This window comes from Podarcis gaigeae (assembly GCF_964106915.1).
Source record: "Podarcis gaigeae genome assembly, chromosome: 4".
In the NCBI taxonomy this organism is placed as follows: Eukaryota; Metazoa; Chordata; class Lepidosauria; order Squamata; family Lacertidae; genus Podarcis; species Podarcis gaigeae.
The window spans coordinates 15,035,422-15,054,437 of NC_139677.1; the positions used below are offsets into that span (position 1 = coordinate 15,035,422).

Genomic DNA, 19,016 nt, shown 5'->3' on the forward strand with positions numbered 1-19,016 from the left:
GTTGTGTAATAATGTCCAGTCAGCCAACTTGATAATATATTGAACGTGCGATCCCAGCCACCTGGAGTCACTGATTAAATGGGAGATCCAAGGGCGGTTCACGGAATAAATACAGGGTAAAACGCAGGTAAATAATTAAAGCAAAACAAAAAAAAACCTAACCCCCCCTTTCCCACGGATAACATTTAAAAGGGTGTAGGATATTCAAAAGTCTGGTTGAAGAGGAACGCATGCCGCCTTTGCACAGTGCCAACCGCGCTCAAGGCGGTCGACAACAGAAGGAAAAAGCACATCGCTGCCACATAACAGAAAAAAAATGAATATATATATATTTTGGGGGGGAACAACTTTATTTTATCACGCCCAGTCTTTGGAAAGAGAGGAGCGCCCGAGTGCGCATGCCCAGGACACCCCCCACCCTTGCGCTACGTTCGCCGAACGCAGAGAAAGGCGCACGTGCAAAGGTCGCTGTAGGTGACAGTAGCAGGCGGAAGTGACGTATACAGCCGTGGCGGAAGTGACGCGTCGACGGGGAGGAGGCGAGAGAGGGAGGAAGGAAAGGCTCTCCAGCTGTGGGAAGAATGTCTGGGGGGTTGTCCGGGTCCGAGGCTCCCCTGCTCCCCCCGGGCTTCGCCAAGAGGATTTTGGTGACCGGCGGCGCGGGCTTCATGTAAATTCTCGCCTGGGTTGCGGTTTTTTTTTGGGGGGGGGCTTTCAGGCTCCCTAAAAGCCCTCGCGAAAGGAGCAAAAAGCGCATTGAATATGATGGGGTGGGCTTACTCCTGAGTAAAGGTGCCTAGGGTTGTGTGTGTGTTTAAAAAACCAAAAACTTTTGGCCTGCTTTCTCTGCCAGCGTGCCTTTCAAGCAGCCTTGCGAAATTTAGATTGCTTAAATTACCGGAGTATCACTTCCTTTAAAAAAAAAAAAGCTTGCAAAAAATAGATTTTAGTATAACTCCTCTACCTGGTGAGCTGCAGGGTAGTTCTTTACCTATTAAGATTTCCTTCTCAGAAAATATGGGCCTGGAAAGAGAGAAAGGTTTCTTATGTTTCTTCTTCATTGAAGTTCTTTACAACGCAAAAACAAACTTGCTTGTGTTTGCTACTTAAGAAAAAGAGAGGAAAGCAATAGGTTTTAGTATAACTCCTCTACTTGGTTAGCTGCAGGGTAGTTCTTTATCTACTAAGCTTTCCTTCTCTGAAAATATGGGCTTGGAAAGAGAAAAAGGTGTCTTATTTTTCTTCTCCATTGAAGTTCTTTACCAAGAAAACCAAAACATGCTAGTGTTAGCTACTTAAGAAAAAGAGAGGAAAGCAATAGGTTTTGGTATAATTCCTCTACCTGGTGAGCTGCAGGGTAGTTCTTTACCTACTAAGCTTTCCTTCTCAGAAAATATGGGCTAGGAAAGAAAGGTGTCTTATCCTTCTCCATTGAAGTTCTTTACAAAACAAAAACAAAAACTTGCTTGTGTTTGCTACTTAAGAAAAAGAGAGGAAAGCAATAGGTTTTAGTATAATTCCTCTACCTGGTGAGCTGCAGGGTCATTCTTTACCTACCATTCGTGATTTGGCTTGTGTCCGCTTACAGGGTTGGGTTGGGGTGAATTTGGGGCAAGGGATTAAAGGCTTTAAGCTTTCCTTTCAGAAAATACGGGTTTGAAAAGAGAGAAAGGTGTCTTCTGCTTCTTCTGCATTGACATTCATTCATGAGGCCCATGTCATGTTTTCCATGACTGTAAAAATAAAGAAATCCTAATATGTGTGACTGGAAAGGGTGTCACTTATTTCTTAATGCCCCTAATAAAGGGGTGGGAAGTTCAAACTATTTGAAGGTGGGTAGGTAAGTTGCTTATTTGCCAGAAGCTTTTTATGTTTTTGTTTCTTAAAGAAAACCACAGTTGCTTCTTAAAGAAAACAATATTTTGGATTATTCTGAAAAAAGTTTAGAAACAAATATTCTAAGAGCTCCACAAGTGAATATATTTTCCACTGAGATTTGCTTCTCTGTTCAGGCTTATTTCCTGAGAGACGGTTCGTGAGACATTGCCACAAGACTCTTTTGCGGTGTGCCAGTCTTAGTGACAGAAAAAGCAATCTGACCATAGCAGCAGAAACAAGGGAGCAGCATGGGACTGGTACATGTGTGTATGTGTTTTGGAAATGTATCTGAAATCAATGCAGTTTGAATTTGAAATATGTTGATTTTTTGTTTTTTCTTCAAAACCTGCAGTGCATCTCATGTAGTGGTTTCCCTCGTAGAGAAGCATCCAAACTATATGATTATTAATCTTGATAAGGTAAGACGCTTTTGCTGAAATAAACATAAACTAGCAAGCCAACATATACTTGACAGGCAATCAGTGACTGCATGCAAGATTTCACGTCTTGATTTTAAAGTAAGCCATTACCATGGAACAAATAAGCATGTGCTGCCATGGTGAATTTTGATCTGGAAGGCCAGTGTCTTACAAAATACTCTATTTACTTAGCTCTGGAGATAAACAACAGTAAATGAGATTTGAATGTTTGCAGCTGTGCCACTTTAATCCAAATAGCCATGCTCTAAGGGAGAAATCCCATGCAGAAGAAGCTGATGTAAAGTGAGCTAGTGTCAATTAAGGTGGCCTAAGGTTACACTAGATTCAAACCCTGTTCAGCAGTTGCTTTGTTGCTATAATATAATAAAAATAGTCATTCAAACTTCCTCAATATACTTCCTTGTTCTTATATAAATTGAAGGATCACTCAGAGTATAGATTACAGATACCACTTAAGGTTTCTTCATATGATACATATTTTACCCGGTAACAGATTCTAAACGATGAAGTTCAGTGCATTGTCATTAATGAAGGAAAAAAAACCTTAACCTTCACGGCTTTCTGCTACTGACTTCCACACTGTTTCTTTTTGTAATCCTGGCTTTTGGTCTTCTCATTGACCAGTTCTGTGTGTCTTGCACATTTATCCATGTAAATAAAAAATTAAACTCTTCCTTGGAAGGGTTTATAATGAAAATACAGTCTCTATATCTCCTTCAGATATTAACTCTGCAGACCAAGGAGTTGTCATTAAACAAATATTTGCTTTCATTATACTTTTTCTCTCTCTTAAGAATTCATTTTCTTGACATTATTTTTGTAATTGAAATGTGGATGTGATTATTTTCATTTATTTCATACCAAGACACACCTGAGTTTAATTAAAAGGGTTGATTTGTATGAGTCCCAAGATACAGAGAAGGTGGTTTGGAAGAGAGTGAGAAAAAAATGGAGGAGCAGAGGTTTGACTCTAGAAATAAAACTTCTCTGTTATTTTCTTTTTTTGCTGTTAAGCTGGACTATTGTGCAAGCTTAAAAAATCTTGAGAGAGTTTCTGAGAGACAGAACTACAAGTTTATCCAGGTAAACTAGATTTTTTTGGGGGGGGTAATTCATTTTTATTTTAAAAACCACCTACAATATAAAGGATGCATACCTGTGCAGACTTACCTGAGCGTAAGTCTTGTTAACTGACATGGAACTGGTAGCTTTTTCTTTTCTTTGTTACTGAATATTTCACTGTGTTCACTGAAGTTAGAACTGACTGGAGCATCCCTCCGCAGAGCTTTGTGAAGTGAAAATATTAAACTTTCTGCAACAGGTGTAAAATTTGGTGTAGTTGAAGAGTTTTGGGCATACATAACCAAAGCTGATGTTGAATACTAATTTTATACTTTTCATCTTTTATAGGGAGATATCTGTGAACCCAATTTTGTAAAAGCATTATTTGAGGCTGAGAAATTTGATATAGTGCTACATTTTGCAGCTCAAACACATGTAGGTGAGCATTGCCTGTCACTACAATAATCTACTAGTAGTAGTAGCTTCCAGTTTTTGTGCGAGGGGCAGAGGATACTGCTTATGCTGGCACTGCTAACATAGCTGGACACCTATCCTGCTGTACTCCTAGTGACAATGTGCGTAAATTTCTACGTTTTACTGTTTTGCCATTGTGTCCCTTGATTCATCATTGCTTAAACTATGGTGTTAACTATGCTGCTGCTGGAAGTGGCACAGCACATCTGGCCCATGGACCTGATTAATGTTTTTAATAGGAGCTGCTCAGAGTGGCTGGGGAAACCCAGCCAGATGGGTGGGGTATAAATAATAATTTTTTTATTTTTGTTATTAGGCCCCATAGGGATCAGCCTGCAGTAGCTCTGCTGCTGAGTGGAGTTTGGGTCTGATGGAAATTTATCATGGCTTAATTTACACTGGCTTGCTTTATACCAGCTTCTTGTGTGTAGGACTGCTCTCTTAAGAGTAGTTTTGTTCTACTGCATATGGAGACAACATTTTTTCTTTTACTTGAGTTCATGTTGTAGGCCTGAAGGTCCCCCAGAGATCATGGCTTTTTTTGGTACCAAGTTTGACGTACATTTCTCTTTATTATTTTGTCTCAAAACTTAGATCTTTCTTTTCGGCATAAGCTTGAATTCAACTATGTCAACGTTTATGGAACTTGCATTCTGGTTGGTGCGGCTTATGAGGCTAATGTGGAGAAGTTCATATATGTCAGTACTGATGAAGTTTATGGGGGAAGCTACAACAAGGTGAGCTTGAATTAAATGAGTTTCTTACATCTCTTACCTTCATGTTTGTCTCTTGGGTGAATTAAACAGGCCTTGATCTTGCAATGACTAGTAAGTGGAGACTGTTAGCTTTGTTTAACTAGTACCACTTTACTTCCCATGACCAACCAATAAAAATAGACAAACATTAGGAACTGAGCCTCTCTTGTTTCCAACTTAGTAAGCATATTGTTTTACATTTACACCAATGTTCGGCCACTTGGAAATAACCAAAAGATAATGATAATCTTACACAGAAGGAATGTGCTGGTACAAATTTGACCTAAAGCGTTGTTGATTCTGCTGTCTTTAAAGGATGCAGGAGTTTTTGTTAGTACTTTGGTATTTTAGGATTGCTGTGCAAGTAAATGCTTTTTTTCCAGTAAGAGGATGGAACATAAAACCTCACTTGTCATGGAGCAAGAGTAAAATATTAATTACTGGTAAAGGTAGTCAGAGTTGAATTTAGGAGAACACTTTGGGCAGGGTGGTTTCCTTATACTATATAGGTAGACAGGATCACTCTCCCTTTCCCCATGATTTCAGCTGCATCTGCTAGGAAAAGGATCAGGCCCTCTGGGGGTATCTTGCAGCACAATCCTAACCAACATCTACTCAGAAGTAAGCCCTATTGAATTCAGCAGGGCTTACTTCTAGGGAAGTGGGTTAGTATTTTATCCTTATGTGCTTAGCTGGGGGTAGATTTTTCTTAGCACTACTGCTAATTAGAGAGTGGAAGTATTATTTGGGTATAATGTTAGATATCTAGCAATGAGAAAGATTCAGGTAAGTAGCCTTGTTGGTCTGATGCAGTCAAAATAAATAAATAAATAAAATTTTTAAAATTATTTTTTAAAAAAAATAAAAAAATTTAGTTTAGTAGCTTTCATGTGCATGAAGAGTATCTGAAGAAGTGTACATGCACACGAAAGCTCATACCTAGAACAAACTTAGTTGGTCTCTAAGGTGCTACTAGACTATTTTTTAATTTTTTAATTTATCAGCAATGAGAAAAACCTCTTAAAGTTTTTCACTCCGTATATAGCATTTTGTGTTTATTCCAAAGTGGTGGAGGTGTTTTTTTAATTTACTACATGTTTTTGGCAAGCTTGCACTGCTTATTTGTGTTAACTCAAACCAAAAAAGGAAAGGTGTGTAAAGTAACAATTTGCATGCAATTCCACAACTATCTTAAACATTACTGTTGGTATATAAATGTAGAATTTAGTATTGTGCAACCATTAGCCAAACTTAACAACGTTTCTATGAATTATTGCTACATTAGTAACTTAATGTTTCCAGTTTCCAGTTTATCCTCAATCACTAGTCTAGTTTGTAGCCAAACTTAACAACGTTTCTATGAATTATTGCTACATTAGTAACTTAATGTTTCTAGTTTCGAGTTTATCCTCAATCACTAGTCTAGTTTGTAGACTATTTAAGCCACGAATTACTGTTTCCTGAAAACACTGGCAAATGACATAACTGTGGTTTATTTATTGCCAAGAAACCAGAACATAAAGTTGTGATTTGTTGCTGGCTTATGAACCCTGCTTTGATTTACCTATGACTTGCTCTTAATGTGTGAGTCTAGTACCCTTCCTTAACCATAGTTTGTTTGGTTGCTTAACCCCAGATGCTCACTAAGCTACAAAGACACAAGGCTAGTGTTAAAAAAAATCCCAAACAGTGGAGGAACAAGCTGTTCTTTGCTGCTTTATCAGACAGCTCATGGTTAATTTGAGGTTTGTTAAATAAGCCATAGTTTAGCATTATGTGAGAATCGGACCATTAACAAGAGTCATTTTAAGCTGGCTTGTAAATCAATATAAATTCTTTTTAAGACTTTGAATGTCTGGCATGTAAAAAAATTGTTCTAGGAATTTGATGAATCCTCATCTAAAGAACCGTCAAATCCTTATGCAGCTTCTAAGGCGGCAGCTGAATGCATTGTCCAGTCATATTGGGAAAGATACCAGGTAAGCAGAAATGAAACTTGATATTTTAGGTACTATTATTAATTATTTGGATTTCTGAACATGGTCCATATGCCCAAAGATGTTTTGGACACAGAAGAAATGCACAACAACCCACACTGAGGTTAAAGAAGTTACCACCGCAAACTATATACGTTTAGTCAGAAGTCAATTTCATTATGTTCAATGGGCTAGCCAATGTTGTGTCCTCCAGATACAATGGGACTACAACTCACATCCATTGGCCATGCTGGCTAGGGCTGATGGGAGCTGGAGGACACAATATTGGCTACCCCTGCTATGCTGGTACTAGTGAGTTTTAAAATACATAGTAGATTTCCAGTATAAAATATGGTAGTTATATTTTTGATGTGGGCTTACTTACAACAAAAAATGAACATTTAAAAACTTGATATGTAACCTGCTAAACTTGCTATGCTTGTTTGTGGTTTTCTGTGAAATGCTGCACCACAAGTATCAATTTCCTGATAACGTCTGGCTTTTCCCTCTTTCGAGAATATCTGTTTAGCCTTTGACTCCAAAGCCCAGCCTTTAAGAGAAGTGAAGCATGTCCCAGAGTCCCCTTTCTGCTTCTCCATATTGGAAGCAAGGAATACTTTAAAATAGAACACCACTAATTACTCTTGCTGGGCCTGGTGGCCACGTGGCACGATATACAGTGGTAACTCGGGTTACATACGCTTCAGGTTACAGACGCTTCAGGTTACAGACTCTGCTAACCCAGAAATAGTGCTTCAGGTTAAGAACTTTGCTTCAGGATGAGAACAGAAATCATGCGGCGTAGCGGTAGCAGGAGACCCCATTAGCTAAAGTGGTGCTTCAGATTAGGAACAGTTTCAGGTTAAGTACGGACCTCTGGAACGAATTAAGTACTTAACCTGAAGTATGCTTGTCAAGGAGCAAGGTTTTTTTAGTTTGTGTACGTGGTGATAAGACCAGGCTTGACATTGTATAACATTTAATTGGGCCCAAGGTCCTATCCCAAAAGTGTATTATTTTGATCGTAGCTGATATTCTTCAGAGCTGTGAAAAGTGCACCACTTACTGTTTCTTCTGTTTGTGGAAGAAGGCATTGGTTTGTATCTTTACTAAAGGTAAAGGTAAAGGTACCCCTGCCCGTACGGGCCAGTCTTGACAGACTCTGGGGTTGTGCGCCCATCTCACTTAAGAGGCCAGGGGCCAGCGCTGTCCGGAGACACTTCCGGGTCACGTGGCCAGCGTGACATCGCTGCTCTGGCGAGCCAGAGCCGCACACGGAAACGCCGTTTACCTTCCCGCTGGTAAGCGGTCCCTATTTATCTACTTGCACCCGGAGGTGCTTTCGAACTGCTAGGTTGGCAGGCGCTGGGACCGAGCAGCGGGAGCGCACCCCGCCGCAGGGATTCGAACCGCCAACCTTTCGATCGGCAAGTCCTAGGCGCTGAGGCTTTAACCCACAGCGCCACCTGCGTCCCTTGTATCTTTACTAGTCCCCTGCAAACAGGTGGGCTTGTTTCATTTGCAGAGGGAGCTGTGAGGCTAGGACATGATTTTTTCATTTCGCTTCACTTTTAATTTGTATACAATGCTACCTTGAGTTAAGTACTTAATTCGTTCCGGAGGTCCGTTCTTAACCTGAAACTGTTCTTAACCTGAAGCACCACTTTAGCTAATGGGGCCTCCTGCTGCCGCCGTGCCGCCAGAGCACGGTTTCTGTTCTCATCCTGAAGCAAAGTTCTTAACCCAAGGTACTATTTCTGCGTTAGCGGAATCTGTAAACTGAAGCGTATGTAACCTGAAGCGTATGTAACCCGAGGTACCACTGTACAGTCTTTCTATTTTACAATACCCAAGGCGGTTTACAAGCTGAAGAAACAAAGAATGTACACCTTATAACAATCCAATTCAAAAATGTGATAATAAAACATAACTTTAAGCAACATATATCAAATAAAGTAATGTACAACAATCCATTAGAATAGTATAGCATAATATTAAATATTAGCATATAAAAAATTAAACAGAAATCCACTCTTAACAATTACAATAAATAATTTCTAAACTATAAGCAATAAAACATCGGCAAATCACAGTGCATAAAATAATACAATACAAACTGAGAAGCAGAGACTGGCGGGTGGGGCAAGGCAGAAGGAAAAAGGCCTTGCCTGATGAAGTCTCTCCCCTCACATGCTTCTTATGCTGCTTGGGAGGATATACCAACACCCTAGAGCAGGTTTCACAGGGGGAAATCAGCTGGGTGGTGGGAGGAAAGGGAGATGCCCCCCACCAGCAGAACCTGAGTTAGGATCTAAGCCACCGCAAGCTTTTTTTATGGCTGTTCTCCTTGAATTTGTGCTGGCACACTCATAGTATATCCTTTAAAGTTTCCAGTGGTTATCACGCGGAGCAGCAATGTTTATGGACCCCATCAGTTTCCAGAAAAAGTAAGTGAGATGAAGGCATTTCTTTTATCAAACAGACCCTTTGTGAGCCCTCAGTTAACAAGTCACAGTACTTTGCCAAGCATTTATTACGTGGTCTCTGTTCTGTAGAATTACAGCTTACTAATGTGCATGCCGTCAAATATTAAGAGTTGGCCATTCATCTAGCTAGGGATTCTAGCATGTGAAAATAGGCTTCCATGCAAATAGTAAATCCCAGCCGGGTGAGGAACCATGCATGCACCTAAGTGCTACCCATCCAGTTCACCTCTCCGTTCCAGCAGCCAAAATTGTGTGTGCAGAACCCATAATTGAAAACATTTTGGCTTTTAATTGGCTGTTTAGGAGATGGAGCAGGGTGTCGTTTCAGCCCCTTCCCTTTAAAAAAAGAAAAAAGAAGGCACTGCTACAAGTGATTGGTGGTTTCTATTACTGTCCGTTGCTAGAATTAAATATGTTCTCACACAAATATTTCAAAAAAGCTGAAAGGTTTATCATTCTCTTTAAGTAGCCTGGATTAACATTTGCTGCCTATTTTTAATGTTTCTTAGGTTATTCCAAAGTTCATTTCTCGCTTGCAGCAGAACAGAAAATGGTATGTATCACAGTCATATTCGGTCCCCCTGCCCCTTCTGGTATAAGTGTATGGCAAGCTAAGTCAGTCACATGCACTCTTGAAATTGAACACCCCATGCTAAAATCAGTCCCGACAGTAAAATGGGTCACGTTTTGAGACCGCACTGCCCTGGGACAAAACCTGCATGCACAACTGCTTTTAATCAACAACAATAGGTATATGGTTTCTTAATACTCTGTCCCACCACAAGAGGTCATAGATGGACATAGCAGAGTCACTGTTTCATGCTTTTCGCTAATTTAAAACCTTGCTGAAGAAAATGTATAATGCTGGGGTAAAGAAGATTTGTTTTCTTGGTCTTGTAGTTTCTCATTGACATGGATTTACACCTGTTATATGTTTTAACACTGCTAGGACACACTCTGTAGTGCAAAGTCTGACGCAGGGTGCAGTGCAACAGCCACTTTTCAGTAATTCTTTGTAACTTGCTGTGGGTGCCACCAGATTTATTGCCATTGTGAAGAATTAGCATGAATGGAGGTTGTGTTTTGTTATCGCATACTTTGCCCTTTGTAAGCAGTTTATAATTTTGCAAACCTGGCTGGAATGTTAGAATAGCGTTTGAAAGCAATGCTAAATGTATGCACTGTCTTACTTGCTTGTAGCTGTATTCATGGCTCAGGACTTCAGAGAAGAAATTTTCTTTATGCCAGTGACGTAGCCGAAGCATTTCTTACTGTTATGAAGAAGGGGCAGCCAGGGGAAATCTACAACATTGGGACCAGCTTTGAGATGTCGATTGCACAACTTGCAAAGGAATTAATCCATCTAGTGAGTAACAAACAGTGTTGGAAATTGGTGGCTTAGTAGCAATAAATACTGACTAGGACAAATGAACTCTATTGATACATTTCAGTAAATGACTCTGTAAGATGTGTGTGTGCAGATACATTTGGAAATGGGGGAGCATGTGCAAAGTTTTATTTTACTAACCAGTGGAGTCTGTTTACTCTGCCTTTGATCCTGTGTTGACAAATTCATTTCCATCATATTTAGGCTCTCTGCTTTTGGTTTTTTTGTTTATTTTCTAGCACTCGCATTCTTATATGTTTAAACATTTGACTTAACCTCTTTTTGCCTATACAGTGGTACCTCAGGTTACATATGCTTCAGGTTACATACGCTTCAGGTTAAAGACTCCGCTAACCCAAAAATAGTGCTTCAGGTTAAGAACTTTGCTTCAGGATGAGAACAGAAATTGTGCTCCGGCAGCGCGGCGGCAGCAGGAGGCCCCATTAGCTAAAGTGGTGCTTCAGGTTAAGAACAGTTTCAGGTTAAGTACGGACCTCCGGAACGAATTAAGTACTTAACCTGAGGTACCACTGTAACTATTATTATTATTGCTGTTATTAAATTTGTATGCCTCCCTTCATCCAAAGATCCCATAGTGTTTCACAACATAAAATACAAAATGAGAACACAAAATACATAATAAAAACAAAAACAAGCCAATAATCCCCTCCCACAACACTTGGAAAACTTCAATGACAAGAAAAGTGGCTTCATTACTGATGCTAGAGAAATCAGTTAGGCTTTCATAGAGGAAGGTTGATAGGGTAGAATCATAGAATTGTACAGTTGGAAGTGATCCTGAGGGTAATCTAGTCCAGCTCCCTGCAATAATAATAATAGTAATAAATTTTTATTTATACCCCGCCCTTCCCGGTTCAGAAAACCGGGCTCAGGGCGGCTAACAACAAATTTAAAAGACTTAATTGATGCAACAAAAAACAGCATAAAATACAGAATAAAATGTGAAGAACAATAAATTCAGAATTCAAAAATCAATTTAGGGGGGAAATCCATCCAATAAACATTAGATGATCACCAGGGCTAGCTGGTTAAATTAGTCCTATTTGGTCCAACAAGGAGACCAGGGGAGAATTAGCTGTGGGATCCCAGAGCGGGTAATCTTCATAAAAAGGGGAGGGGGAGGGAAGGAAGGGGAATAAAAGATCAGGCTAAGTTCAAATTGAAAGCCAGGTGGAATAGCTCTGTCTTACAGGCCCTGCAGGGCCCTGGTCTCCTGGGACAGAGCATTCCACCAGGTCGGAGCCATCACTGAGAAGGCCCTGGCCCTAGTGGAGGATAATCTGACTTCCTTAGGGCCCGGGACCTCTAAACTATGATTATTCATGGACCTTAAGGTCCTCTGTGGGGCATGCCAGGAGAGGCGGTCCCGTAAATAAGAGGGCCCTAAGCCACAAAGGAATCTCAACTAAATGCAGGTGGTCATTCAACTTCTGCTTAAAAACGTTCCGGGAAGACCCCTTTCCATGAGGAGCAGTTCCATTGTCGAAGAACTCTTAGCCAGAATTTCCCTGTAACTTGAATCCATTGGTTCAGGTGTTACCCTCTAGAGTAGGAGAGAACAAGCTTGTTCCGCCTTTCGTGTGACAGCCCTCAATCCCCCAAGTTCAAACCAGGGAAGAATGTGGCTTGCCCAGTTACAGCAGACTTCCTATGGTGGACTCCTCACTGAAATGTTGTGTTTATGGATGTACCCATTAATTCCATTAGAGTCTCCCTTCCTGACACTTTCAAGTATCACCAATTATATAAGAACACAGCAGTTCTTTTTCTTCTCTTTAAGTGATGCAAGGTAGTTCCATGCAAACTACTAGGGCAAATCCTTATCACTAATCTGCATGGCTTCACGCTCTTATATTACGGTCAATATTGCATGGCTCAGAATATATGTAGTAACCATGTTAGTCACATACACCAAAAGATAAACACCTTTGATTTCGGCCTACTAGCTAGCACTTAGCATCTTAAATGTAGTATTTATTTACGGCCACTTGAGTGTTTCTCACAACTTACGTCTCTTGTTTTCCTTAGTAGTTTTATAGATACAGCTAGCAGCACTTGCGAATCGCCTACATTTTAAACAAAACAGAGGATGGAAATGTTTGTGGAAATCTGTTCATTAGAAGTAGTTGTGCTTACAACACAATAGAAATTAAAAACATTTTGTTAAATGTTAAGTCTCTCACTGCTGACATAGATCTCCCCCCTCCCTCCTGATTTACAGATTAAAAATACCAGTTCTGAAGCAGAGACAGAATATTGGATGGATTATGTTAAAGACAGGTAAGATATTTATTATTTCGTTTCAAATATTTTGTCCTGTCCTGTAAAATATCCCACAGGATTTCAGATGCCATCTTAATTTGGGTAATATTATGTGTCCTCTTCTTTAGTGGTACAGAATGTTTTCCTTATGTTACAGCGAAGCCAAATTTTGAGCTCCTCTTCCCTCCACCCCCCACCCTTTGTAGGTTGGGCTGTGGCATGGAGAGGCAAGCATGGAGCTTTGCTGTACAACCCTTTCCTGCTCCAGGATAGGAAGGTGAGTTTGGTCCTGGGTGCCCAAGGTAAAAAGGTAAAGGACCCCTGGACGGTTAAGTCCAGTCAAAGGCGACTATGGGGTTGTGACGCTCATCTCACTTTCAGGCCGAGGGAGCCAGCGTGTTCACAGACAGCTTTCTGGGTCATGTGGCCAGCATGACTAAACCGCTTCTTGCACAGTGGGACACTGTGACAGAAGCCAGAGCGCATGGAAACGCCTTCCCGCCACAGTGGTACCTATTTATCTACACCCTTGTGCAAATTAATTGAAACAAAGCATGTTTTCTGTCTTCCTTGTAATCCTGTACTCAAAACAAACACGAAAAGTCACTTGATCATTGTGGTGTCGGAAACCTGCAGCCAATAGAAGGAATGATGCGCTTGCCGCAATATATTGAGGTTCTACCAAAGAGAGTTATTCCAGAGCTGGAAAAGAGGTATCCTGACAGTACTGGGATATTGCAGCAGGACCTTGCCCTCTGTCACACATCAAATGTGGTGAAGAAATTCATGACAGAGCAGTACTTGATTGGCCAGGGAATTCCCCAGACATAAATCCCATTGAGAATTTGTGGGCTATATGCAAAAGTCGCCTCCGTGCTGTAGACTGTATGACTATGGAGAAACTCAGGCGCTGATTCAGGTGTGGTTCAGGGATCCAAAAATCAGCAGTGACTGTTCGAAACTAGTAGACTCCATGCCAAACCATGTTCAAATGCTGCTTAAATATATTGTACGTATATGTGAGTTTTGTACACTAAACAACATTTTTTGTTTCAATTAATGTGCACAAGGGTGTACTAGTACTGGTGTGCTTTTGAACTGCTAGGTTGGCAGGAGCTGGGACAGAGCAATGGGAGCTCATCCTGTCGCGGGGATTTGAACCACCGACCTTCTGACCAGCAAGCCCAAGAGGCTCAGTGGTTTAGACCAATACACACTACCATGAGCAGTGAAGCCAGAACAAACCTTTGGTGTAGCTTTGCATGCAAGCCAAGTCACTGCATTTCATATTGGCGTAGACACTGCTTTTATGTTTTACCAACCATCAAGTGACTTGCTTGAGACTTTTAACTATTTGAAAGTAGCTATAACTATTTGAAAGTAGCTTATAGTTTATTGCTACAGTTAAACAAAGACCCTATGCTTGGATTTGGATATAAAAGTAATGAGGCAAACTACCCAGTATTTTTACTGGGATATTTTATTTCTGTTTTATAGTTCCTTGAAGCAATTCAGTTAAAGATTTCATATAATGAAGCTTCTTCTTGAAAAACCAAAAACATCACAAGAGATATTCAATTGGGTCTGCGGTCACACGGCAATTTTTTGGTCTTCCTGGCATTTCCTGTTATTTTCTGCATTGCATTTGATCTTTCACACAATGGAAATCTGGCTGAACTTAGCATTAATTGCTTTACAGATAAATTCTGTATCCAACTCTTTTAGCTTGGAAAACCACAGGAATCTGGCGTTTTAATTTCATGTGACAAATTTTGGGGTGGTATCCCAGCATGCACTCCTCTCCTGCCATTTAAAATTTAGTGTAACATGGTGGTATATCAGTTTAGTGTAACGTGGTATATCAATCAATTTAGTGTAACATGGTGATATATCAATCAAAAAGCCGCCACTCCAGAATGAAACAAGTACTTCAGTGTGAAAGGAACTTTTGAAATCGGGAAAGAAATGTTATATATAATAAGAAAAACTAACACAGTAATCCCCACATCTGAATTCACGCAGAATGATTGAATCAATGAACCTAAGTTAACTGATTTCAGTAGGTTTGCTCTAAGTTTGATGAATGTTGTTTATTGCTAGTGGAGCTACTGAAATAGTCCTAAATGTGACTTGTTCTTATCTATCTCATTTTCTTTACATGTACCAATAAAATGTTTCATCTGCATATGGTCTCGCTTAATACATTTAGGGTTGTAGAAAGAGTGGTTTTCTTTTATGAGAAATTAGAAGTCCTCAGTGTGGTGTAATAGATACAATATGAGTCTTGAATCAAGAATACTTGAGGTTGAAGGGATGCGGGTGGCGCTGTGGTCTAAACCACTGAACCTCTTGGGCTTGCCGTTTGGAAGGTTGGCGGTTCAAATCCCTACGACGGGATGAGCTTCCTTTGGTCTGTCCCAGCTCCTGCCAATCTAGCAGTTCAGTGCAAGTAGATAAATAGGTACCACTGTGATGGGAAGGTAAACGGCGTTTCCGTGTGCTCTGGTTCCGTTGTACCAGAAGCAGTTTAGTCATGCTGGCCACATGACCCGGAAAGCTGTCTGTGGACAAACGCTGGCTCCCTCGGCCTGAAGCGAGATGAGCGCCACAACCCCATAGTTGCATTTGACTGGACTTAACTGTGCAGGGTCCTTTACCTTTTACTTGAGGTTGAATCATTTCCCAACAATGAAGCTTATGACTCTTTCAGTCTAAGCAACCTTCTAGAGTTGTTAGGATACGATGAGAGCTCCTTGGACAAAGAGTGGGACAGAAACGTAGTAAACTTTGAAATGGAGTTTTGAATATGCAAGGGCTTTCAAAACCCCATTTCAACGTTTTGATACATTTCCTGAAAAATGCTGTTGGTGTTAAGGCTTAAGGATGTTCATAATACTCCTTTCTAATTTGTTGTTTTTTTTAAATATAAATTGACTGGGATCTGATTTGACATGTTTGTGTTATGTGTTCCACATGGTTTTAATTTACACACGCCCCATTTAGTGACTGGAATTGTGATGGGTTATATAAATTAAAACTAAAATAAAGGTATTCATAATCAGAATGTATATGAATATATCTATGCACCTGCCAGGGACAGTCATCTGAAAATGCAATTACAACTGCTCAGATTCATTGGTATTCATCCATAATATTCCAAATAAATTTCCCATGTTTGAGGTTAGTGGTAGTATATTTTTCTGCCCCACATGACTGATCTTTGCTATGATTACTCACACTCAGGTCTGTGATTGCAGTAATTGAGTCACAGATTGGAAATTATTTGGGTGCCTTGCAAGTGCGTATTATTTGTGAATATAGACTATTCTGTGTAAATCATGCGTGTTTAACAGGAGAAGGAAGGGCAGCCTAAAGATTAATCCAAAGGAATAAAGTGCTGAACTTCTAAATGTCCTTTGAAGGTAATTAATACACATGCTGTATGAAACTTTGAGTTTTCCATTGGAATAACACTCTTCCCATTTATTTAAAGGCCTACGAATGACTTGGGATATCCAATGAATTCTGGAAAAATGCACAGCTTGGGCTGGAGACCTAAAGTGCCTTGGAATGAAGGAATAAAGAAAACCAGTATGTTGTATTGATACTAAATCTGGAATGAGAGTGGAAGGAAAATAGGGAAGCACTGTTTTAAAAAAAACCTGGTTTTTTTTATAGATTACTTTGGAGAGTAAGCTGTTTACTGAATTAGCTAAAGCTAGAATTTTTAAAGTAAAGGCTTTGAACCTCCCATTGTATTTTTGTTTGTATATACAGTCGTACCTTGGATCCCAAACTCCTTGGCTCCCGAACGATCGAAACCCGGAAGTGAGTGTTCTGGTTTTTGAACGTTCGCTTGGAAGCCGAATGTCCGGCGGGGCTTCTGCGGCTTCAAATTGGCTGCAGGAGTTTCCTGCAGCCAATCAGAAGCCATGCTTTGGTTTCCAAACGTTTTGGAAGTCGAACGGACTTCCGGGATGGATTCCATTCGACTTCCAAGGTATGGCTGTAATGGTAAGAGAGGAAATAAATGTTGCTTCTGTGAGCTTGAAAGTAGGCTCTGTATGTTGGGGTGGGGGAAGCAGTAAGAAATATGAGAATAAAAATTATCTAATTCAAGGCAACTGTTAGACTAGACCACATAAGCCCTTTTCACATACATCATTTACGTTTGGACGTGGTATGTGCTTGGTTGCCGTTGAAGGAATTTCACTTCTGTAGTTTGCACCAGTGCTTTTCCCCCCTAAAGAAATGTTTAGGGGTACTCTCATTTTCCTACCCATATTTAAATACTGCCCCTCAATGAGGCCAAACTTAGATTTACAAAATATTTAGGGGTATGCGTATCCCCAGAAAAAAAGCACTGGTTTCCACTATTAGCTTAAGTGCCCCATTAAGTTCCTAGGCTGCTCTGGAAACTTGGAAAAGGACTGCAGACCTCGACTTAAACTTCCATAAGACAAATATTTGTTCCCAAGCTAACCTGGAATTCAGGGCCTTCTGTGTGTGAGCAAAAGCCAACTCTGCTCTTGCAAGTATTGCCTGAGTTTCACCAACTTGTGCTAAAACCCTGTGGACCTTGAGGAGTGGGAGTGCCTTCTCAAGAGACACAAGGGTCTGTAGAGGAAGATAGGATGGCTTGTTGTGAGAGTAGAGTTCTGCATACCTTTCTCTGGTTCCAACCAGAGAAACAAGTCTATATATGCTGTGAGATGAAATTGACTTCCTTTTGGGGCGATCAAATGCCCTGCTTAATCCTAAATGTCTGGCATTGTTACTCTGCTGTTAACGACATTTAAACCACCATAAACCAAAGCTTTTTATTTGTGCCTTTTGGTTCCTGAATCCTTGAAATGTGCTGCTGTAATGGTTCTAGGGGTTGCTCGTGCGTAAGTTGTCGCCACTACTGGCTAGGTTACCTGATTGAACCCTTTCTGTCTGGACAGCCTCTCACCCGTGGCTGCCTCAATCGCTGGCAGAATCCGTCAGTGGGCGTTTCTTGAACTTCTTCCAGCAAAGAAGTTCTTTGACGCCAAGTCTCCTCCTACTCTCCCTGCGCGGAAGTCTTCTGTGCAGAGAGGGTGTGGGCAGCGGAGGACCCGTGCTCTCCCCGCTGGTCTGCGGCGAGGAGTCCTGGAGCCTCCTCTCTGATTCCCCCATCTGCCCCCCTTCTCCACTGGTGTTACGCTGATTTCCTTCCCCAGCAGATGGGCTGCCTCTTTCCCTACTGGGACCCTCTCCGGCATCCCTCTGGAGCCTTCCCTCCGCCTCTGGCTCCGATGGCAGTTCCTTGACAGCTACCAAAAAAATCAAGAGATGGAAACCTTCTTCAAACTGAAGAACATTAATGCACTTAATGATTTTGTGTGTGTTTGAGCCTGCATGGAATATCACTGTAAGATTGCTTATTACATATTCATGCTTTGAAATCTTCCTTTTCTTGTCCTAGTTGAATGGTATCAAGAAAACTTCCACAACTGGAAGAACGCGGAGAAAGCTTTGGAGCCTTTTCCTGAAGAATCGGTATGATTTAGTCTGCGGCAAAGTTGTGAAGAAAAATAATAATGAAGGAAAACGTTCTACCTCAAGATCATCACATTAATGAAAAACTGTACTCAAGCAGCAAAATGGGATTGTATTCATGAAATGTCAACTATCAATAATATCAAGAAAGACAATTTTACAGTATGGGCTGTAAGGGCTAACGCCTTTTAATCAGCATTCCAGTGCAATATTGAAGCTTTAATATTTTTCTATAAAAATAATAATTGGATTGGAGCGATTTTTATTAAATAATGCACTTTTTAATACGTACAGCTGTTTTGCATTTTAATTATTTATTAATGTCTTGTATTGACAGGCTTATAGTTTTTTACAACCTAGGCAGCAGATTTTGGTTCAGGAGTATTTTCTGCTTTTTGTAGTTGTATCTTCCTGTCCCAGAAGTCTATGCTTGATCACGTGCTTGTTTTAAAATACTGTCATATCATGTATCCTCAATGATCTGGTAAGGAAATCTGTCTCTCATTGCTCTACAGAAATTAAGCTTTGTAGACAACCAAAGCCTTCCCTGAACTCAAGAATACAGTATAAAAACCTGAGAGTGCCCTCATGCCAAATATTTATCATTTCTAATAGCTTCTTTCAAATTTATTTTGAAGAATAACAGTGCTTCTGAATTTAATTTGTCTTTCTTGTTGCCTAGAAGTATTTTAACTCTAGGAACATGTGAAATTATGTGAACAATATTAAAATGTAAGACTACGTTAAATGTA

At 40.4% G+C, this 19,016-nt stretch overlaps 1 protein-coding gene across 4 annotated transcripts; it reads left to right on the plus strand.

The window, feature by feature from the left end:
* The first annotated feature begins 500 nt into the window (after nt 1-500).
* TGDS (TDP-glucose 4,6-dehydratase) lies at nt 501-19,016 on the plus strand. 4 transcript variants are annotated; one of them, XM_083735343.1, is made up of 12 exons: nt 503-670; nt 2,231-2,297; nt 3,333-3,401; nt 3,729-3,819; nt 4,449-4,591; nt 6,490-6,588; nt 8,973-9,032; nt 9,581-9,624; nt 10,272-10,437; nt 12,701-12,759; nt 16,235-16,332; nt 18,191-19,016. In XM_083735343.1, the coding sequence occupies exons 1-12, from the start codon at nt 582-584 to the stop codon at nt 18,268-18,270; spliced, it is 1,065 nt and encodes a 354-aa protein (XP_083591469.1). In that variant the 5' UTR covers nt 503-581; the 3' UTR covers nt 18,271-19,016. The 4 variants fall into 4 exon arrangements, with proteins under 4 accessions (XP_083591472.1, XP_083591470.1, XP_083591469.1 ...); XM_083735345.1 differs by having other exon boundaries at nt 519-1,168; nt 1,357-2,297; XM_083735346.1 differs by lacking the exons at nt 16,235-16,332; nt 18,191-19,016 and adding an exon at nt 14,239-14,925 and having other exon boundaries at nt 501-670.